The sequence below is a fragment of the Narcine bancroftii genome, chromosome 1 (assembly GCF_036971445.1).
Source record: "Narcine bancroftii isolate sNarBan1 chromosome 1, sNarBan1.hap1, whole genome shotgun sequence".
Taxonomy (NCBI): Eukaryota; Metazoa; Chordata; class Chondrichthyes; order Torpediniformes; family Narcinidae; genus Narcine; species Narcine bancroftii.
Genome location: NC_091469.1, coordinates 259,333,935 through 259,358,360, shown reverse-complemented (window position 1 = coordinate 259,358,360; position 24,426 = coordinate 259,333,935). Strand labels below are relative to the sequence as shown.

At 41.6% G+C, this 24,426-nt stretch overlaps 1 protein-coding gene across 10 annotated transcripts in view; it reads right to left on the bottom strand.

Moving 5' to 3' along the window:
- Window positions 1–24,426, bottom strand: part of LOC138742262 (N-acetyl-beta-glucosaminyl-glycoprotein 4-beta-N-acetylgalactosaminyltransferase 1-like) — a 710,446-nt gene that overhangs the window by 272,268 nt on the left and 413,752 nt on the right. For all 10 annotated transcript variants that reach the window (XR_011344024.1, XM_069896414.1, XM_069896402.1 and 7 more), the window contains 2 exons: window positions 2,458–2,558; window positions 1,472–1,539 (listed from right to left, as the gene is read on the bottom strand). Coding sequence is in view for 9 of the 10 variants with exons in the window: in XM_069896414.1 (XP_069752515.1) it covers window positions 1,472–1,539; window positions 2,458–2,558 (169 nt within the window). In the remaining variant the exon portion in view is untranslated. The remainder of the gene's footprint in view (window positions 1–1,471; window positions 1,540–2,457; window positions 2,559–24,426) is intronic.

Genomic DNA, 24,426 nt, shown 5'->3' with positions numbered 1-24,426 from the left:
AATACAGCAATGGTACATAGAAATGAATAAATGTATTCCATTGGAAAAAATAACATAATTTAAGAAATAACATCACAGTATTCGAACAAATTTGGGAACCGTACATGGAACACAACAGAGAAGCCCTACCGCAGACCCCCACCACCTAAAATGACAGAAGGAGAAGAATACGAAATGAACTGACCCAGTATGTAAAAGTAGAAGACACAATTTTCTTGTTTATTTTCATTGTGTGATGACATTGTTTAATGGGTTTATTGTATTGTATATGTTGAATGTTTAGAGGGTAGGGAGGGGGGTGGGAAGGAGGGAAGGAAGGGAGGGGGAAAAAGGGGAGAAAATGACACTGTGTATATTCAAGAGAGAAATGTTTGTGTGTATTTTGGTTAGTATGGTTCATAGTGTGAAAAAAAAAATGGCTTTCTTTCCAAAGTAAACTTTTCCGTCCTATGGATCACTCTTTCTGTTATACCAGCAGCAACGTCATGTTGAATATTTCTCAGTGTTCACCAAGTTGTTCCTAACAAACCTCAGTGAAGCCTACTCTCTGCGACAGGACACAACAAAGTAAATTTACAAAATATACAAAGATTTATTTTTTCATTTCAGAGTTTGTGCCTAATTGAATAATATTTTTGCTCTCTCTTTTCTCCATGAACCCCTGGAGGGAGTTCACAACAGTACCATTCTTAAAGCAGGTCACATTGATAAATTAGTATCTATGGCCTCCACTTGGATGAATAGGAAGAAGCTGTCAAGTTTGCTCTGAGCTGTTACCCAACATTATTGCCCCTTTTCCACTGGTATCCCAGTTAATTGGCTGTTAAAGGAATAGGAAGCCCTTTATGCTGCTTCCACTTGGCCACCCTTAACTGGGACACTAATTGCTTATCCACTCAACACAACTCATCCCTGGGGATCGGAGTGTTCTACCTTCAACTGGAAATGGGTGACTTTCTGCTGCCCCTTTTCTACTGGTTTTGTCAGCAAATGCCGGGGATAGGAGTAAAGGTGGAGGCGGTTAATCCCCGGCATGAAATGACATCATTTGATGCTGATGTTCCTTTTCCACTGGACCCTGTCCCAGTAAATTTCCAGTTAATTCCTGGGACAGGGTGCCAGTCAGAAAAGGGACTTATGTGTTCACTCCCCAAGCAACAATATATGGTGAAAATGTCAATAGTGGTATTCTTTGATTTACTTTCCCAATCAATTCAATGAATAAGGAAAAAAAGACAAACATGTACATTTTCTAAATAATTAGAACTAACCTCAAATGTTGTGAAAACATTCAGCCAGCAGCCAAATTTCAAAGGTGTACAGGATAACAAAATCAAACTTTTGTACCTGTAATCTACTTAATTGGGACCAAATAGCCTTTCAATTTGAAGTTACAAGGCAACCAGTTTGCACGATTCCAACACCAGGATTGCTCTAGTCATAGTGAACAATGAACAAATAATCCACTTACTGGACTGGGTTGGATACTTGAGATCTGAACTTTGTGAACTCGCCTGGAGCGGCCCATTCTGTTCCCAGCTGAAAAGGCAATGATAGGAGGGATTAGTCACTTAACTGATTCAGACCAGTTAAAGAAATTCAACTGAAGTGACTGGGAGAAAAAAAAGATGCTTTATTTGATGAAGACCTCCGTCTTTCACCTCTGGCGGACTCTCAGGTCTAAGAAAGGCATGCTTCCATTCTATTTCTGAGAAGCAGGAGGTATTGGCATGATTCTGAAGAGAAGGAGGAATTAGAATCATTTCCTTCAACATGGGGTGGGGTGTTGCACAGAGCAAGGTGCAATGCAACCAGATCCAAGGCAGTTTGAGGGTAAGCTTGATGCACAGTAAATAACTAGAGGCTGGAACTGAGTCACTGATCAACAGGCTTTCATTCACAATGGCAAAGACCTCATCCTGTGTCGTGACCTGGGCTTTCTGGGGAGGGGTCAGGGTGATGGCGGCTTTACACAAATTCAAAAGAGCGAGGGATTGCAGGTACAGTCACAGGAAATCAGGAATACAATACAGTTCAGCAGTTCACCACAAAGCTGTGCTGCACAGATTTAACATACAGGTCCTCTGTGCAGGGAGAGGATCAATGCTCCTTAGCATGACATCACTGAGACCATCACACTGCCCTATTAATACAATTGTCAGTCCACAGAACAGCAGGCAACTAAAATAGATTAAAATATTCTGGGAAATGCCTTCATATGTTTAATATATCATAGAACATTATGTACATTACAGGTTAAAGCATTGACTTCATTATAATTCTCCTCATTTGCTGGAGTCTGATCCTATGTTTCTTTATCATTAGAAGGTGGATAATTAGAGACTGTCCATAAAACAAAAAAAAATTGGACATCTGGAAATACATTTTAATGAAGTGACTGAAATACCTCAAATAGCTGCTGGACAAAAGGAGCGAGATTGAACTGACGTTCTATACCTTGCCTACATGTATCAGCAGTCTGGCATTTGCAGGGCTTTCATCAGAACTGAGCCAAAACTCGGAATTATCATCAGATGCAATTGCAAACTGGAAGTCACCTAAAAAAAAATCAAAATGAAAAATGATTAATCACACTGGAAAGGGTGGAAAAACAGACATTCCATGTTCCCAATGTAGGGATCAGGCTTGAAACGTTGATTGCATTTTAACTTCTATGGATGCTCTATGACCTGTTGACTTTCTCCAGAACTTTTGTGTATTGCACTAGACATCAGAAATTTTTCTTGTTTAAATTTTTTAATTTAATTTTTTTTAAACTTTAGACATACACCATGGTAACAGGCCAGTTTGGCCCACGAGTCCGTGCCGCCCAATTTACACCTAATTAACCTACGTTTCGAACAGTGGGAGGAAACTGAAGCCCCCCTGGTGAAAACCCACGCAGTTACAGGGAGAATGTACAAACTCCTAACAGGCCGCACGGGATTTGAACCCTGCTGGTGCTGTAAAGGCGTTGCGTTAACTGGTACACCAACCGTGCCACCCCAATATGTTAGGACCAACTGTATCTAAATAGAGAACACATGGGAGGAAAAGACCACCTGGGAAAAGAAAATATTTACTGTTGTGGGTCCAATAATTTGCTGTCAATATAATAAGGAAGCCAATTACAGCTTTATTTGTAGGCAAATTCTACGTACTTTCAGGTAAATTTATACATGCAGTTCAACACAGATATCTAAAAGTTGCAGAAACCAAGTGCTAAGTCAGAGTTAGCCTTGCACTGTTACGAGTCCAGAGGACCCCAAAACCGAGCAGCAATAGATATTCACCAAGGTAACCAATGGTTACTTAAAAAAAAGTTGCTTTTAATTATCTTTAAACATGAAAACAGAATCACACTTTAACTTATCATTATTGACTTAACTAACCTAACTTAACCCCTTTCTAATTCTAAGCACACGTGTAAGTGATGTGTGTGTGTGTTTAAGTTCCGAAAAGTTATTTGATTCACAGTCTAATCTCACTTCTCATTCCTCCAAGTTCATTGGTTGCAGATAATTCTTATACTGTGCACAGAATTTAACATGTATAAAGTCCACCAGGCTTTGGTGCTTGAAAGGTAAATGGCTACCGCTCAGGAAGGTTCTTGTCAGTTTTCAGAGAGAGATTTGTTGTACGATGGACACCCAGCCACTTCAGTGTCTTGCCAAAGAAATCTGCCCCCTCAGGGTTCTCCAGATGTTAGTCTCTTTCTTTCAGGTCACCACAAAGTTCCTTCTTGTTTCTCTTACTTCAAGTGAAACATTAGACAGCCAGTCTAATGACCCACAAGGCCTTTGACCAGGCTGAACTAAGTTAACTCACAACCCGTCTTCCAAATGGGGTTTCCACAAGCTTGCCAGTTTGTCCTCTTCCAGTTCCAGCTGCTGTTGCTGACTATAACACTGTAGAAGTGATCTGTGTGTGTGTGTCTCTCTCTCTCTCTCTCTCTCTCTCTCTCACACAGAAAACCTGTATGACTCTCTCTTCTTGCAAAACCACATGACCCTCTTAGAACCACAAGTTCCCTTCCAGACAGAATGCGGCTCCGACAAGCTCTTTGATCTGTTGCCTTTTTGTAAACAACAATCCATTAGTGAAGTCTCTTTGGCACTCTCCAAAGCTTTTGCAAAGGCTCTGAGGCCCCGACATGTCTAGCCTTAGCAGAGCTCCAGTATTTTAAATAAGATCTGTTTTAAAATGTTTGTATGTGACCTACACTAACAAATCCTGCGCCCCAATTTATCTCCCAAATACATATCTATATACTCTGTCACAGCACAAACACACATGGAAGGGATTGAACAAGTGAAATTGCTGCATTTGCATGGCAGGTATTCAAGCATGAAATTTTTGGGTAAATCTTACATTCTGCATTTAACAGGTACCCAGTTAGACACAGCACATCTGAGAATTCTTGCTACAAAATGTTCATCATTCATATTTCATTCACGATAACGCACACCTATCATTGTTCTCAAAACCATCTAAAGAAATATCTCCTGAGTCAAATGTTGAAACTACTTTAACCATCTTCCACTTGATCAGGGCAAAGAAGAAAATTCAGTAGTTTCTACCATTAAGATACTGGCTTTTTAATACCAGATTTATATTTAATAAACAGAATTTAAATTCTCAGCGAGTGTAGGGGCTTTGGCCACTGGTCAAGTCTACTGGAGTTATATTCTTTTTTTAAATTTTTATTTATTTTTCAAACTATGAACCATATTGACCAAAATACACATAAACATTTCCCTCTTGAATATACACAGCGTCATTTTCTCCCCTTTTTTCCCCCTCCCTCCTTCCCACCCAACTCCCCACCCACTAAATGTTCAACATATACGATACATTAAACCCATTAAGCAATGTCATCACACAATGAAAATAAACAAGAAAATTGTGTCTTCTACTTTTACATACTGGGTCAGTTCATTTCGTCTTCTTCTCATTCTGTCATTTTAGGTGGTGGAGGTCCATGGTAGGGCTTCTCTGTTGTGTTCCATGAACGGTTCCAAAATTTGTTCGAATACTGTGATGTTATTTCTTAAATTGTATGTTATTTTTTCCAATGGAATACATTTATTCATTTCTATGTACCATTGCTGTATTCTCAGGCTATCTTCTGATTTCCAGGTTGACATTATACATTTTTTTGCTACAGCTAAGGCTATCATAATAAATCTTTTGTGCTTCATCCAAATCGAGGCCAAATTCTTTACTTCTTATATTACTTAGAAGAAAGATCTCTGGATTTTTTGCTATGTTGCTTTTTGTGATTTTATTTAATACCTGATTGAGATCTTCCCAAAACTTTTCCACTTTCTCACATGCCCAAATTGCATGTACTGTTGTTCCCGTTTCTTCTTAAAGCAAAAACATCTATCTGATACTGTTGGGTCCCATTTATTTAACTTTTGGGGTGTGGTGTATAGCCTGTGTAACCAATTATATTGTATCATGCATAACCTCGTGTTTATTGTATTTCTCATAGTTCCAGAGCATAGCTTTTCCCATGTTTCATTCTTTATCTTTATGTTTAGATCTTGTTCCCACTTTTGTTTGGGTTTACAACTTATTTCATCGCTCTCTTTCTCTTGCAGTTTGATGTACATGTTTGTTATAAATCTTTTAATTATCATTGTGTATGTAATCATATATTCAAAACTGCTTCCTTCTGGTAACCTCAGCCTGCTTCCCAATTTGTCCTTCAAGTAGGTTTTCAGTTAGTGGTATGCAAACATTGTACCATGAGTTATATCATATTTATACTTCATTTGTTCAAAAGATAATAATTTATTTCCCGAAAAACAATTTTCTATTCTTTTGAACCCTTTTCTCTCCCATTCTCTAAAGGAAAGGTTATCTATTGTGAAAGGGATTAGTTGATTTTGCGTCAATATTAATTTTGGTAATTGATAATTTGTTTTTTTCCTTTCTACGTGAATCTTCTTCCAAATGTTGAGCAGATGGTGCAGTACTGGTGAATTCCTATGTTGCACCAGCTTTTCATCCCACTTATATAGTATATGTTCAGGTACCTTCTCCCCTATTTTATCTAGCTCTAATCTGGTCCAATCTGGTTTTTCCCTTGTTTGATAAAAATCTGATAGGTATCTTAATTGTGCTGCTCTATAATAATACTTTAAATTTGCTAGCAGTAAGCCCCCTTGTTTGTTCCATTCTGTTAATTTATCTAGCTCTATCCTCAGTTTCCCCCCTTTCCATAAGAATTTCCTTATTATTTTCTTTAGCTCCTTGAAGAATTTTTCTGTTAGGTGAATTGGTAATGATTGAAATCGGTATTGTATCCTTGGGAAGATATTCATTTTAATGCAATTTACCCTTCCTATCAGTGTTAGTGGTAAATCTTTCCATGTTCTAAGTCATCTTGTAATTTTTTCATTAATGGCTGATAATTTAATTTGTATAGATGGACTAGATTATTATCTAGTTGAATACCTAGGTATCGGATTGCTTGTGTTTGCCATTTAAATGGTGATTCTTTCTTAAACTTTGTGAAATCCGCATTATTCATTGGCATCACTTCACTTTTATTTGCGTTGATCTTGTACCCCGATACTTCTCCATATTCCTTCAATTTCTTATGTAATTCTTTTATTGATAATTCTGGTTCTGTTAAGTATACTATAACGTCATCTGCAAATAGACTGATTTTATATTCCTTCTCTTTTATTTTTATCCTTCTTATTTTATTTTCTGTTCTTATCAGTTCTGCCAAGGGTTCTATAGCTAAAGCGAACAGTGAGGGAGATAGTGGACATCCCTGCCTAGTTGACCTGCTTAATTTAAATTGGTTTGATATATATCCATTTACTGTCACCTTCGCCAATGGTCCCTTATATAATGCTTTAATCCAATTAATATATTTCTCTGGTAGGTTGAACCTCTGTAGTACTTTGAATAAATAATTCCATTCTACTCTGTCAAAGGCTTTCACTGCATCTCAGGTAACCGCCACTGTTGGCGTCTTGTTTCCTCGTACTGAATGGATTAAGTTAATGAACTTACAGATATTGTCCGTTGTTTGTCTTTTCTTAATAAACCCAGTTTGATGTAGTTTTACTATTTTTGGTACACAGTTGGCCAATCTGTTTGCTAATAGTTTAGCTATTATCTTATTATCTCAGTTGAGTAGAGATATTGGTCTATACGATGCTGGTGTTAGTGGATCTTTCCCTGTCTTTGGTATTATTGCTGTTTTACATGTATCTGGCATGCTTTGTGTTTCTTCAGTCTGGTTCATTACTTCCAGGAGAGGAGGAACTAATAAGTCTTTAAATGTTTTATAGAATTCTATTGGGAGTCTGTCCTCTCCCGGCGTTTTATTGTTTGGTAGTTTTTTTAATATATCCTGTATTTCCTCTATTTCAAATGATTTTATTAATTTGTTTTGCTCCTCTTCTTGCAATTTTGGTAGTTCAATTTTAGCCAGAAACTCATCTATTTTGTCTTCTTTCCCTTCGTTCTCAGTTCGATATAATTGCTCGTAGAATTCCTTGAAGTTTTCATTGATCTCCGTTGGGTTACATGTAATTTGTTTGTCCTTTTTCCTTGATGCCAATACCGTTCTTTTAGTTTGTTCTGTCTTAAGCTGCCAAGCTAGTATTTTGTGCGTTTTTTTCTCCTAGCTCATAATACTTCTGCTTTGTCTTCATTACGTTCTTCTCCATCTTGTACATTTGTAGTGTTTCATATTTTTTTTTTGTCCGCCAATTCTCTTCTTTTTGTTGTATCTTCTCTTGTTGCTAATTCTTTTTCTGTACTTGCTATTTCCCTTTCCTGCTGTTCTATTTCCCAATTGTAGTCCTTCCTCATCTTAGTTACATAACTTATTATCTGCCCTCTGATGAAAGCTTTCATTGCGTCCCATAGTATAAATTTATCTTTCACTGATTCCATATTTATTTCAAAGTACATTTTAATTTGTCACTCAATTAATTCTCTAAAATCCTGTCTTTTAAGTAGCATGGAGTTTAATCTCCATCTATACGTTCTTGGTGGGATGTCCTCCAGCTCTATTGCTAATAACAGGGGTGAGTGCTTTATATTCCGTTTTTCTAACTCTTCCTTGGATGTGGATTGACATGAGGAACAGGTCTATCCTTAGTATGTTTTATGTCTACCCAAATAATATGAGTATTCCTTCTCCTTTGGGTGTTGTCTCCTGCATATATCCAAAAGTTGCATTTCCTGCATCGATTTAACCATAATTTTGGTTAATTTGTTCTTTCTGCTAGTCTTTTTTCCAGTTTTATCCATCTTTCAGTCCAAATTAAGGTTAAAGTCCCATCCTATCAGTATATTCCCCTGCGTATCTGCAATCTTAAAAAACATATCTTGCATAAATTTTTGATCCTCTTCATTAGGTTCATATATATTGAGCAAATTCTAAAATTCTGAATATATCTGACACTTTATAATTACATACCTCCCTGCTGGATCTATTATTTCCTCCTCTGTTTTGATTGGTACATTTTTATTGATTAATATAGCTACTCCTCTGGCTTTTGAATTATATGATGCTGCCATTACATCCCCAACCGAGTCTCTCCTTAATTTCTTGTGTTCCACTTCCTTTAGATGTGTTTCCTGCACGAATGCTATATCAATTTTTTCTTTCTTCAGTAAATTTAACAGCCTCTTCCTTTTGATTTGGTTATGTATTCCATTAATATTTATAGTCATATAGTTCAACATGGCCATTTCATACTTTGTTTACCTCTCATTTCCGCTTCCTCATCACCACCTTTCCTCTTTATCCATTTCTGTTTTCTTTTTTTGAACACACTGTAAGACAACACTTCTAAAACATAAAATATTTCAACTATTCCCACATCTAAAATTCCCTTAACCCCAAATGTCCCCCCCCCCTCTATGAGTTGCCCCTTGTCCCTTGCCGGGCAACCAAAACTCCCCTCTCCATTTGGATTGTGAATCTGCTTGCAAGCGTCAACTGATTTCACAGTGACTGTTATTATCTCCCACCCAATCCCCTCCAGAAGACTTTTATCTTCACATATAACAAAGCTCACCCTCTTTATTCCCCCTTACTTCCTTTCTTCCCTTTTCTTTCCCTCCTTAGTTCTTACTTATACATTATTTTTCTTCTTTATATGAAGTTTGTCGACATTCTTTGTTCTTGTTACATCTCTTCATCTTTCTTTCTGTTTTGCAGACATTCTGCAAATTCTCGTGCTTTCTCCGAATCCAAGAACAGTCTGCTTTGCTGCCCCAGGATAACTATTTTAAGCACCGCTAGATATCTTGACATAAATTTATAGCCTTTCTTCCATAGGATCGATTTTTCTGCCTTAAACTCCTTCCTCTTCTTCAGGAGCTCAAAACTTATGTCTGGGTATAAAAAATTTTTTTGACCTTTGTATTCCAGTTTATTTTTTTTGTCTTCTCTCATTTTTTTCATTGTCTTCTCCAATATATTTTCTCTTGTTGTATATCTCAGGAATTTTACTAAAATGGATCTTGGTTTTTGTTTTGGCTGTGGTTTCGGGGCAAATGTTCTGTGTGCCCTTTCAATTTCCATTCCTTCCTGCATTTATGGCATTCCCAGGACTTTGGGGATCCATTCTTTTATAAATTCTTTCATATCTTTGCCTTCTTCATCTTCCTTAAGGCCCACTATCTTTATATTGTTTCTCCTATTATTCTTTTTCTTTTTCTTTTTCTTTGGCTTGGCTTCACAGAAGAAAATTTATGGAGGGGTAATGTCCACGTAGGCTGCAGGCTCGTTTGTGGCTGACAAGTCTGATGCGGGACAGGCAGACACAGTTGCAGCGGTTGCAAGGGAAAATTGGTTGGTTGGGGTTGGCTGTTGGGTTTTTCCTCCTTTATCTTTTGTCAGTGAGGTGGGCTCTGCGGTCTTCTTCAAAGGAGGTTGCTGCCCGCTGAACTGTGAGGTGCCAAGATGCATGGTTTGAGGCGATATCAGCCCACTGGTGGTGGTCAATGTGGCAGACACCAAGAGATTTCTTTAGGCAGTCCTTGTACCTCTTCTTTGGTGCACCGCTGTCTCGGTGGCCAGTGGAGAGCTCGCCATATAACACGATCTTGGAAAGGCGATGGTCCTCCATTCTGGAGACGTGACCTACCCAGCGCAGTTTGATCTTCAGCAGCGTGGATTCGATGCTGTTGGCCTCTGCCATCTCAAGTACTTCGATGTTGGAGATGAAGTCATTCCAATGAATGTTGAGGATGGATCGGAGACAACGCTGGTGGAAGCATTCTAGGAGCCGTAGGTGATGCCAGTAGAGGACCCATGATTCTTCTACTATAGTTTTCCATTATATCATTCTTCTGAGCTAACAACTCCTGTTCTTCTTTAACTTTTTTATCAGTTTCTTCCAATTTTCTTTTTAAGTCGTTCATTTCCATTTCTACGGCTGTTTCTCGTTCTTCCACCTTGTCTAATCTTTTCCCCTATTTCTGTTATGACCAGTTCTATTCTACTCACTTTTTCTTCTGTACTTTTCATTCTTCTTTTTATTTCACTACATTCTCATGTCAGCCATTCTTTTAATGCTTTCATATATTCTTGAAAAAATGTTTTATCTATGTACCATCCATTCACTATTCTTCTATTTCTCTGTGCAGAGCTTGATGTTCTCTTTCTTCTTCTTCTGTGTCTGCTCTAGGGTTTGTATCTGTGTCTTTTCTGACTTTCTTGTTGGGTTGCTTGTCTCAGTTTGTTGGGTATTTTGTTTTAATGGTGTCTTGATGTTGGTTCTCTTCTTCTGGGCTGGTTATCTTTTGTGTCTCTGATTTCCTTTTTTCATTCTCACCCCTCCCGTTCCCATTATTTTCTGTATCTTCCTGCTGGGAGACCTGCTGTCGGGTCTTTTTCAGCTGTTCGTGCTGTAGCGTTCCACTCCACAGCTGGTCCCCCCTCCCGTCTTTGTCATGCGCACCTCTGTTTGGCTCCATGAGCCATCTTTGGAGTCCTGCATTCGGTGGGTCACGACCCTGTGGGGTTTCCACTGACCTCGGGGAGTGGGTTCCTCTTTCCATGGCGGGTCCCTGCTTTTTCGTACAGGTAAGGCCTTCACCTTTCTCTTCTGGCGTCTTTCTTTCTTCTTTTCTTCCCATTGTTTTTGGCTTTTCTTTCTTTGGTGCCATTTCCTCCACACCTTTATTTTTTTATTTGTTGTGATTTGTGTGTTTGGGGCTTTGTTTTTTCCTCACTTTTTTCCTTCTTTTCTGGAGAGGGCTGGTATTCTCCTACCGGCCCCTACTCCATCATGTGACTCCTCTACTGTATTTATATTCCAATAACATAATCATTATGCTACTGTGTCTGTTATTAAATCATTGGATGGATGTTTTAATTTTAGCTTTCATTATTCAATAAACTATCTTGTAAAATCAACTCCTGATCAGAAGTCTATGTTCTAAGCCTGACAAATCTTTCAGCTCCATGTTATTTACCAAATCAAATTGAGTTATAATCCATCTGTATGAATCAAACTTAAACTGCTCCAGCTCAGGAATGTATTGTTTCCCAGTAACATTAGTATCAATCATGGGGCAATAAAGCCGGCTGCTACAGAGCGGAGAAGAAGAGGGTGGTGAGCTGGGGGAGGGCAGGGCACATTGACAAAATTAATTCTGTCCTCATTATTATACAGAATAAAGGGATAATATAAAAGCAAATGTCTCATAATCCACAAAAAAAAGTGACATCAGAATTCAAAAACTGAGAAAGAAAATGTTGCACATATTTAGCAGGTCAGGCAGCATCTGTAGAGAGATGAACAGGGTTAATGATTGAGGTCATTGAGCAAATTCTGCCTCTTGTTCTCTCCTGGTGAATGTTTCATGATCAGCTATTTACTTCCAGTACCTTTTGTTCTTATTTTAGATTTCCAGTTTGTTTTCAATTATCAAATTCCTCAGACACCATAGATGCAGCTGGAGAAAGTACAAACTCATGAGCTCCAAGGCGCCAGGTTCGATCCTGTCCTCTGGTGCTGTCCGTGTGGAAATCGTAAGCTCTCTCTGTGAATATGTGGTTTATCTTTGGGTATTTTGCTTTCTTCCTACACCCCAAAGACATGCTGGTAGATTATTTGGCTCTAACCTCTTGGTGCAAGTGAATAGGAAAATTAATCAAAAGGGTAGTTTGACCTCCAAGTTTCAGTGGTTCATGGAAATGAGCTGCAGAAGAATGGATTCAATGGCTGAATAGCCTACTTAAGATGTGATCGTTGACAGTACCTTTTCCCTGGTGAAATAAATCTAGTTATGACTGTTCCTTAGACGTTAGTATTGGCAGGACAGCAGCAAGATTGTCTATAAGAGAAACTCCAAACAAGCTGTGATATGCACAGCTGTTGTCTGCATTTAACAAGAAAAATATTGTGGGTAAACATTATTTTAATTATGGAATATGAAATTCAATTTAAAACCAATTCTGAATATGTTTGCATAGTTAATAAATTATGAACTATTTAAACATATCCAGAAATGGTTTGAATTGAATTTAATGGTGTCAAATTATTCGGTGTATGGAACATGTTGAATGTCAGCAAAAGTTTCACAATCATACAAATCAACCATGTGACCAAATGATCACAGATTAACCCAAACTGCCCAGGATTCTAATGAATATAGTTAAGATTTCTTTCCAATTTAGTCTCCTGAAATTTCATGAGTCATAATGTGCTGTGAGATTCCAAATGTTTTATGAATGTCTACATATTTGTGGACCTCTTCAAAATTTCCAACATAATTAGTTCTGGGGGAAAAATAGAATGATATTCAAACAGCCAAAGAGAGGCTTCCAACAGGGTGGAGGGAATGAGATCTAAAATACAGAAATGAAATACAAAGTGCCTGATATTTAAGGAAAAATATAATAAACATTCTTTCTATATCCAGAGCTATGTATGAAACCAAGTTCACTGCATTGCCCAGTTTTGCAAACAAAGCAGGACTCCTTGCCTCTTTCTAGCCACTGTTTAACCCCAAATGAAGGGCAGCATAGGGACGAGGATTAACATGAAGTTAAAAAAAACTGTGCTCTGAAGCAGAGCATTTCCTTTTTGATCATTCAATGTACTTGGACCTTCTGGGGACATTGTTAGTGAGAGTGAAGTGGTCCTTCAGCGACACACAGAAATGGCAGAGCATACCCTGCTCTTGCTGATCTGAGAAGCAGAAGCATTTGGAAACTTGATACTGGCTTATCAGTAGAAAGGGTTCAAAACGCTAATAGCCCAGATAATTAGGAGCACCCTTTACATTGGCATAACAAAATCACAATGAGCTAAATGGTTTGAGTGGAATAAAAATAAATACAGAAAATGCTGATAATTCTCAGGATTAGTGGAGATAATGAAATCATTCATTTTTAGGTCTGCCATTTTTCATTATTACTGAAAAAAGATACATAGAAAAGCAGCTTGAAGATGCTGGGAATTGAAAGAAAGGAGAAAATGTCTCAGATAATGGAAAAGGCAAAAAAAAAGAAAGATCCAGGGCAAAAGTGGTTCAAAAAACAGAAGATGACCTATGGGAGGTGTAAAGAAGAATAGCAGAATGATTATCTGAGGTTGCTAGATTCAGTGCTGAGTCCCGAAAGCTATAATTGTCTAATCAAAAGATAAGGTACACTGAATTTAGCTGGAACTGTGGAGAAGGCCAATGGGAGATGTCAGGATGAATGGAAGAATAAAGTAACAAGTGACAAGATAAAGTGACAAGGACAGGGATGCATTCCCCAAATTAATGAAAGTGTTGTACAAAGTGCTCAGCCATGCCTTGCTGGACTCTTCATCATAGAGGAAATGACCCAGAGAGCAGCGACTACAATTCACTGACTTGAAAGATGTAGAAGTGGATTACTGTTTTACCCAAGGAAAATATTTTGAGCCCTGGAGAGTGTGAAGGAAGAGGGCAAAGGTCCAGCGGTCACTTCTTCAATGCAAAGATTGAGGAGTGAGTGGACGTCAGAGAGCTGAATGGACAGGATGGGGGGGGGGGGCGGGGTGGAACGATGTAATTGATGGTGGCAGGAGGTTGGAGATCGTGGCATTGGCGGGAAAGCAAGCTTTAAATATTGTAGGTCAGTGAGGTCCAAAGTGAACCAAGCAGAATTGTCACCTTGTTTTAAGGAGGTGGAAAAGGGGTGAGAGGAAAAGTGCGAGAAACAACATATTCAAGCTCCTTGAAAATTATAATGGATTGGAATCTTACATCCAGGAAAAGGGGCAATATATTAGAACAGCTGGCATTCAAGGCAGTACAGTACTGCTGCTGCTTCACACCTCAAAGCGCCCAGGTTCTATACTGACCTCGTGTGCTGTCTATGTAGAAATTGGTGGGCCTGTGAGAGAGAATAAATTGCAGGACTACAGGAGAATAAAAACAAGAACTAATGGCATTGCTTTGTTGGAAGTCAGCATGGACTCGATGTGCCAAATGCATTGTGGTCTGAAAAAACTGAATTTTGAAACACGAGTGCTTACAAGAATCACAGCAGGAGGAAGTGTAGTTAAGGTAGTGTCGGAAATCAGTGGGCATAGAGTTGATCAGTTACTACACCATCGACACAGGTGCAAATGTAAGAGTTCAGGAAAGGCAAAGTTGCAGATGCACAAGCTGAAGGTGATCAGGAGGCAGACATCGTCAGTAAAATTGATGAGACTTTCCAAATTTGGTTTAGAGCAAAGAACAACAGACATCAATGAATAACACCCGAGAGATGAGGAAGAGGATCTGAATATGTCTGGTCTCAACATGGATACAAATGAGTTTCTTTTAAGGATTAAATTAATCTACTTGAAGTTAATTAAACTTTTTAAAAGGAAATGCAGTTGAGGGGAATAAAATTAGGTTGAGTTGCTGGATTTCATCAGGGAATTCCTCCATTTACACAGTGAAAGGTCTTAGGCACACTCACGCAAGCTGAATGTTCAGCCTGTGGCCCTATTTGTTTCTGAAAGCAAAAACCTTTACTGAAGTAAAGTAAGAAACCCCATAGTTCTGTAACAATGAATCAAAGACTTCTAAAGGGAAAGTTCTCCCTTTGCTGGCTTAGAATTAGAGGGTAAGAAGGACGTGGCACTTCATGACAAATACTCTAAGGAAGCATTACTCAGACCTAGACTGGTCCTAGTCCTTTATTATAAATGACTTCCACAATCTCAACAGCAAATATGCTGTCCAGAACAAAATCAATATGGGAGACTTCCGTCAACTGTGTAATTTCTGGACCCGAGCACCCAACTTACAACGGTCTTACCATGAGCCAAGGTTAAAAAAAAACAATCGGCAGGATACTAAAGCCAGTAGAGAGTAAATAAAGGTGGCCAATATGGCATGGCTAGTAGTGCTGTTGTTTCACAGGTCTAGTGGCCTGGGTTCAATAATGACCCCTGGCACTATCTGTGTACAGATTGCTCATTCTCTCTCTGTCCATGCAGATTTCCTCCAGCTGCTCCAATGTCCTTCCACATCACCAACTGGACTGTTTCTGTTTTGCATGACTCAATAGTTCGATGATTATTTAATTTTACTTTTTTTTTGGGTCACCTTTCTGATTTACCTCAGTGTTATTGGGGTCTTTTCTTCAGCACTGCCCACCTCACACAAGAGAGATCACAAACCAGTTTCCATTTTGCAAATGACTTTACAATTTAACTTGGGTTTTGTCGACTGACTTCTTGGTTCAAAGAGATCCCATACCCTAGGACAGGGGTTCCCAACCTGGGGTACATGTAGTCCCAGTGGTACATGTAGTCCCTGTGGTACATTTGCCCTTTTCAGGGGGGACATTGGGTCTGAGAGAATAACCACTACTGTACAATACAAGGCAAATAGCGCCTTTGGAAGACTACACAAAAGAGTCTGGAAAAACAACCAACTGAAAAATCTCACAAAGATTAGCGTATACAGAGCCGTTGTCATACCCACACTCCTGTTCGGCTCCGAATCATGGGTCCTCTACCGGCATCACCTACGGCTCTTAGAAAGCTTCCACCAGCGTTGTCTCCGCTCCATCCTCAACGTTCATTGGAGCGACTTCATCTCCAACATCGAAGTACTCGAGATGACAGAGGCCGACAGCATCGAATGCACGCTGCTGAAGATCCAACTGCGCTGGGTAGGTCACGTCTCCAGAATGGAGGACCATCGCCTTCCCAAGATTGTGTTATATGGTGAGCTCTCCACTGGCCACCATGACAGAGGTGCACCAAAGAAGAGGTACAAGGACTGCCTAAAGAAATCTCTTGGTGCCTGCCACATTGACCACCGCCAGTGGGCTGATATCACCTCAAACCGTGCATCTTGGCACCTCACAGTTCGGCGGGCAGCAACCTCCTTTGAAGAAAACCGCAGAGCCCACCTCACTGACAAAAGACAAAGGAGGAAAAACCCACACCCAACCCCAACCAACCAATTTTCCCTTGCAACCGCTGCAACCGTGTCTGCCTATCCCGCATCGGACTTGTCAGCCACAAACGAGCCTGCAGCTGACATGGACATTACCCCTCCATAAATCTTTGTCCGCGAAGCCAAGCCAAAGAAAAAGAAAAGAAGAACAATACATGGTGTTGTAATCTGCAGTCAGATTGCACAATGTCATGTCTTTTTTATCCTTAATTTTACACGGGAACCTATAAAAATGCCCAAGGGGTACAGAGGAACAAAAAGGTTGAGAACCCCTGCCCTAGGCCAAAAAAGAACTGAAGAAAGAACCAAGTACTTTCTGGACCAAAATTAGCACCATACATATGAAAAATTGTACTCTAACCTCTAAAAGAACTGATTAAAAGAAGTGAACATGTCAGAAACACCCGCAGTAAACTTCAGGATGTGTTCCTGTGCCAGGCGATTGTATAAATCAACTGACCCCCCCCCCCCCCCCCCACCTCAGGGACTTACAGCAGGATTAGATGTGTGGGCGTGCAGGTGCTGTTTCCCGGCAGCTGCACATCTGCCACCTGAACATGAGTGCTCCTGGATTACATGGCAATCCATCAGCCAGAAAATGGCCAGGGTAGCACAGATGTGCTTGTGTGAAGGAGTGATTGATGCCCACGCAAGGATGTGCAACACAGAAGATCCCATGGGATCGCAATTTTATGTGCAGAACGTGAACGTATTGGCTAAATGACACTAAGACTGGAATGCACACTCTGTTTTTCTTTGAAACTTTATTTTTTCAAAATCTGAATTAAGTTTATTACTAATCTACAGGCAGCAGATGGAAGAAAACTTCAGTTGTGCTGGGTATTTCCTTGTGTCGCTGAGAGAAAAGACCATTGAAATCATAAAGCGAGGGAGTCTTGAAGAGGCTTCAACTTCTATCATAATCTAGGCCAGGTGACTGCAAATGAATGACTGATTGTGGAATGTTAACACCAAAGAAAACGCTCCACATATTGTTTTAAATTTTAGATGTTTACAATGTTTTAAAATTTTTTGCATTTAGTGATGCAACAACGTAACTGGCCCTTCCAGTGTATGAGTCCATGACGCACAAGTACACCAATTAACTTACAAACCCCATATGTTTTTGGAGGTTGGGAGGAAGCCATAGCATCCACATGGTCATGGTGAGGACATCAAATTCCTTCCAGACAGCGCCGTATTTCAACTCGGATTGCTGGCACTATAACAGCACTGCACTAACCACTATGCCCACTATGTTAAGTACTTGTGGTCAACAATTCCTATGAGGAATTAGATTGCCATTGCTAGAAATGATTTGGAAGGTCCAATATGAAGATTAGATTTCCTTGGGTAGCTCCACTGCCATTTTAAAATTAGAGCGAAACTATCCAAGAATGAAATCAAGACATGTCCCAAGTATCTCTTACCAATTTTTACAAGCATCCCGACCAGATGCATCACAGCTTAGTATGGGAACTGCTCCACTCACAACTGCAAGCAGCTGCGGAGATTTGTGAACACTGCTCAGACCATCACACAAAACAATGTTCCCTCCATCGACTCCATCTATAGCTCATGCGACCTACGGAAAGCTGTCAATATATTAAAGGGCTACCCTGGTCACTCTCTGTCACGTCGGGCAGAAGTTGCAAGAGTTTGAAAACAAACCTCAAGATTCGAGGACAGTTTCTTTTCCCCTCCACCCCATGTTCTTATCAGACTCTTAAATCAACCACCCCATTGTTTCAAAGATAATGTCCCTGCGATATTTAAAGGTGCTTTCTCTGCATCCCGCACCTTGTTCTAGTAACACTACGCCTTGCACCTATTGACACTGTAACACCACTTTGGGCCCCTTTTATAGAGTCAAAAATGCGATTGTAAAGGTGGAGATTCTCCACCCTCACCTCTCTAACCCTACCTTCATAAATGTTCCGCGAGCGGCTCCAAGATGCCGACTCCAATTCCTCTTCAGGCTTGTGTCAGCGGTGGAGGAGAGCAACCACCCCCCCCCCACCCCCCCAGCACCCCACTTCATAAATTTACTACTGCTACAAGTGGCTGGCTGGGGACGTGTAGCGAAGACGCTGTCAGCCCATGACCCAGGAGAAGATGGGCCCACTGCAGTCTCATTTCCTGGGATCTGCTACATACCGACTGAACACCGCATACATTTTAAAATAGTCCTCTGCTCATTGAGCGACCCAAGAATACTCCTGACTCAATATCAAGCACGGAGAAAAGGACAGATCTGGCGAGGATGTGATGAACCACCCTCCGCGCTCACATTCGCATCTGAATATAATGTTCAAGACTTGCCAAGTGAAAAGAATAACAAGTTTAAGGCAAAATTGAAGAATTATATATCAAACCTGGATAAACAAAATAAAGAAGAGAGGAGAAGGTGGACAGGGAGGTGCGAGGGGAAAGAATGGGGGATATGGGCAATGAGGAGAGGAGACAGTGGTTGAACGGGGCAGGAGCCAGGTAAGGTAGAATCAAGGAGAAAGTACCAGGATACGAGTTGGCATATTGTATCAAATTGTTGAGCAGTTTATGCTGCCCACACATTTTTCAACCTTTTTCCTTCTCCTCAATTCTTCCCCCATTCTCAGTGTCCCCCTCTCTCTCCTTCTCTCTCCCATTCCCATCTCTCTCTTCCCTTCATCCCTCTCTCTCCGATTCTCATCTCTCCACACCCCTTCTCACTCTCTCTCTCTCACCTCCCCCCATCCACCCTCTTTGCTCCCTTTTCCATTTACAATGTGCCCTGCTCTCTAATCGAGAGAAAAGGACAGAGAAAGTGAACCAGAGACAAAGAGAAGGGAAAGATAGGTGTGGAAATTGCAGGCAGATGGAAGAATGAAGCAAGAGCCAAGAATGGAAACAGAGATGGAGAAACACGAACAAATCGGGACAGGAGGCACGCAATAGAAAATAAGAGTTAGGCAGAGACTTTCTCGGTCCCTTTTTCTGCCTTGCTTGTTATCTCCCTGTGTCCACCTGCATTTGCCAAGCAGTTCCAGCTGCGTGGGGGATTATGAGTAATGAATACAGCCATTGCTCAGCGCACGTTAGACCTCACAGCGATGGGCGACGCTACTGCATCACTCGCCCCGCCTCCATAAACTCCGGAGGACGCCATGAGGCGCCGCTCTTCATAAAAGCAGAGCAGGAGCAGTCCATAAAAAGGTAAATTTAAATTTTTCTCCGCGGATGGAGCCGACCTCAAAGTGGAGGCCCAGCAGAAAAACTCCTTTTGTTTTACTGTTAGACTATCCGCTATACTGACGTATGGGACTGACTTGCCTGGAGGGCAAACAAAAAAGGCTTTTCAGTATAATCTTAGTAAATATGCCAATAAACAATTCAAAAACAGTGGAAATGTAAAACTTGCTTTCTTTGACATGTTGGGACAAGTTGGAGCTTTTGCAGCCAAGCTCAATATAATTTTGTCAGGGAGAAGTATCAAGGGGAATGAATGAAAGATAGCTAAAGGTGAGGAACAGATGAACAGTAGAGCAGTTAATGGATCAAGTGGCTCCATCTTATTCCTTTAATCCGTTTTCCCTAACGTGCACCAAGAATGTCTCACTCATGATCATTCCTAGTTATATTCCAGTCCTGAACCCCTCAAAGCTGTGCTGCCGTTTTTAGGAAAGTTCAGCTGATCGACAAACATTCACCAGGACGTACTTTATTTTTATGTGCTGTTTACTTTCATTCAGCTTTGTTCTAAAGATGCTGTGTCATAAGTGATGGTGCATGAAAGTGGTGATGCAGGAGCACAGATATTAAACCTTGTTTTATGCCACCAAGGGTTGGGAATGGTGTTATATCATTTAAATGGTTGAGAAATTTCCCCTGAAGTCATGCTGATGTGATGAGTTTCAGGCTCATTACTTCCATCATCCAGAGCTGTTCAGTGCATTATTTTTCATAGCCCACTGCTAAATTTTGCAAATAGCCCAGCCCCGTGTGGAAACCAAGACCGTGATCATTAACAACTGCCCTGATTCCTGTGTTTCGATAAGACAACACAGTTGATTTTCATGAACAATTGTTCTGTGCACCTGGCAGAGTCAAACACAAAAGTCTGTAAAAGCACACCGAAATGCCGAAGGGACAAAGCCAGTCTTTTCAGCGTCTATAGGAGCCCTTCTTCAAGGAATGAAGTTGAATAAGTGGAGTCACTCGCTCACATCGCCAGTGATCTGGATTTAACTCTGGGCGCTGTCTGTGTGTGTGCTTGCACATTCGTTTCAACATTCTCCCTTTGACTGTGTGGGTTTCCTTTGGGTGATCTGGTTACCGCGCCCATCCTGGATTGTTGGGCTAATTAGCCCCTCTGGAGAGCCCCTCATGAGGGTCAGAATCTGTGGGGATTTGATGAAGGTATGGAAAGGAAAAAAAAATGATTATTGCAGGATTAGGGTAAATGGCTGGTTAAAGGTTGGCACTGGATCAATGGGTCAAAGAGGCTCTTTCTATCCTGCACCATGGCTCTTTCAGCACAAACTATTGCTGGATAGAAAATGAGGGAGCACTCAGGTGTGTAGCAGGTACTGCTGCTTCTTCGCAACTCTAGTGATCCAGGTTCAATCCTGACCTCCTGTGCTGTCAGCATGGAATCCACCTATTCTGCCCCAAATGTTCTGCTTTGACCCAGACAGATTTGTGGATTAATTGATCTCTGTAATTTGCTCCTAGGGTAGGTAGGTGGTAGAAGAATCAGGGAGGAGTTCAAGGGGGATGGGTGACAGGGAAACAAGTGGCAGAATGGAATTGACCAGATTGATCTGAGAGCCAGTGTAGACTCTATGTAACATAGATTGGGCTGAATGGCCTCCTTCAAAGACAGAGACAGAGCAAGAAAGAAAATATTGCTGGTGAGGCAACAATAGAGACATTGAAAACTTGGTCGGTCATTAATAAGGTGCACATTAAAACTAAACGTCTTTGGAAATTGACTGGCACATCAACTTAGGAATGTGGGAACATGAGGAAACTTTTCTGTCCCTGGAGCCTATTCTGTTTCTGATCAAGTCTTTAAAAAAAAATTAGACATACAGCATGGTAAGCAGGCCGTTTCAGCCGATGGTGCCAAATTTACGCCCAATTAACCTCTGGTAGTTTTCAAACGGTGGGAGGAAACCAGATATGGGGAGAAGGCAGGTAGGTGGAGTTAGGTCATAAATTAGATCAGCCATGATCGTATTGAATGGCGGAGCAGGCTCGATGGGCCATTTTTGGCCTACTCCTGTTCCTACTTCCTATGTAACCCCTGGGGAAAACCCACACGTACAAAGTCCTTGCAGACGGCACAGGATTCCAACCCCAGTCCTGATCGCTGGTGCAGTAAAGGCACTGCACTAATCAATACGCCAACCATGCTACCTTACCTGCCTTTAGACCGCATCTCTAACCCACCTTTCCTAACAAACATCTATCGTTCTACCTAAGGAGCTTCAATAACAGCCACCATTTTAGCCAGCAACATCCTGACTTCCATTACACTTCGTGCAAAGATCAATTCCTCTGTTCACTTCAGCTGAGACAATATTTCTGATGGCCCAGTGTGATTTCTAACTATTTTGAGAGGTGCTCAGGCAGAGTGGATAGAAACCTATTGAAAAGGGGGTCTAGAATTAATGATAAAGCCGTAATTTCTCGTCATTTATTACTATTGGCAACACAACTGATAACACATTTCTCCTGCTGCTTATAAAAAGATACGAGCAGATGAACCAGGATTTGGGGGTGAGGCATTAAAATTACAGAACTATTTGTCAGAAAACTGGGCCCAACTACACGCTTCAATTGTAAAATTGCAGCAGGGAGAATTCATTTCAAGTAGCTAAATAAATCTGGAATTAAACAGCTAGTCCCAGCATTGATAAATGTGAAATAATTCAACTATTGATCAAACCCATCTGGTTCACTAAAGTCCCAAAGGAGAGGAAACCTGTCATCTTTAGCTGGACTCCACCCATTTAATACCCAGTCCTGTCTAGGCAGGAACAATTAAGAATGAACAATAAGTAGTTGCATTGTCATTACATGAACAAAGTAAGCACATAAAAATCAAATGTATATAACAGTGTACTTTTGCAAGGAAATCTGGCAATAAAAATGGAAAGGCTGGATTTGATCATGCAGAATATGAGGAGAAACAGCAAACAGGCGGATGATCCTGAGCGCAAATTGTTGCACGTGACGCCTGCCCTGAGGAACCATTCTGAGCGCAAATTGTTGCACGTGACGCCTGCCCTGAGGAACCATTCTGAGCGCAAATTGTTGCACATGACGCCTGCCCTAAGGAACCATTCTGAGCGCAAATTGTTGCAGGTGACGCCTGCCCTGAGGAACCATTCTGAGCGCAAATTGTTGCAGGTGACGCCTGTCCAGAGGAACCATTCTGAGCGCAAATTGTTGCAGGTGACGCCTGCCCTGAGGAACCATTCTGAGCGCAAATTGTTGCACGTGACGCCTGCCCTGAGGAACCATTCTGAGCGCAAATTGTTGCACGTGACGCCTGCCCTGAGGAACCATTCTGAGCGCAAATTGTTGCAGGTGACGCCTGCCCTGAGGAACCATTCTGAGCGCAAATTGTTGCACATGACGCCTGCCCTGAGGAACCATTCTGAGCGCAAATTGTTGCACGTGACGCCTGCCCAGAGGAACCATTCTGAGCGCAAATTGTTGCACGTGACGCCTGCCCTGAGGAACCATTCTGAGCGCAAATTGTTGCACGTGACGCCTGCCCTGAGGAACCATTCTGAGCGCAAATTGTTGCACGTGACGCCTGCCCTGAGGAACCATTCTGAGCGCAAATTGTTGCACGTGACGCCTGCCCTGAGGAACCATTCTGAGCGCAAATTGTTGCAGGTGACGCCTGCCCTGAGGAACCATTCTGAGCGCAAATTGTTGCACGTGACGCCTGCCCTGAGGAACCATTCTGAGCGCAAATTGTTGCAGGTGACGCCTGCCCTGAGGAACCATTCTGAGCGCAAATTGTTGCACGTGACGCCTGCCCTGAGGAACCATTCTGAGCGCAAATTGTTGCACGTGACGCTTGCCCTGAGGAACCATTCTGAGCGCAAATTGTTGCAGGTGACGCCTGCCCTGAGGAACCATTCTGAGCGCAAATTGTTGCACGTGACGCCTGCCCTGAGGAACCATTCTGAGCGCAAATTGTTGCAGTTGACGCCTGCCCTGAGGAACCATTCTGAGCGCAAATTGTTGCACGTGACGCCTGCCCTGAGGAACCATTCTGAGCGCAAATTGTTGCACGTGACGCCTGCCCTGAGGAACCATTCTGAGCGCAAATTGTTGCACGTGACGCCTGCCCTGAGGAACCATTCTGAGCGCAAATTGTTGCACGTGACGCCTGCCCTGAGGAACCATTCTGCGCGCAAATTGTTCACGTGACGCCTGCTCTGAGGAACCATTCTGAGCGCAAATTGTTGCACGTGACGCCTGCCCTGAGGAACCATTCTGAGCGCAAATTGTTGCAGGTGACGCCTGCCCTGAGGAACCATTCTGAGTGCAAATTGTTGCACGTGACGCCTGCCCTGAGGAACCATTCTGAGCGCAAATTGTTGCACGTGACGCCTGCCCTGAGGAACCATTCTGAGCGCAAATTGTTGCACGTGACGCCTGCCCTGAGGAACCATTCTGAGCGCAAATTGTTGCACGTGACGCCTGCCCTGAGGAACCATTCTGAGCGCAAATTGTTGCACGTGACGCCTGCCCTGAGGAACCATTCTGAGCGCAAATTGTTGCACGTGACGCCTGCCCTGAGGAACCATTCTGAGCGCAAATTGTTGCACGTGACGCCTGCCCAGAGGAACCATTCTGAGCGCAAATTGTTGCACGTTACGCCTGCCCTGAGGAACCATACTGAGCGCAAATTGTTGCACGTGACGCCTGCCCTGAGGAACCATTCTGAGCGCAAATTGTTGCACGTGACGCCTGCCCTGAGGAACC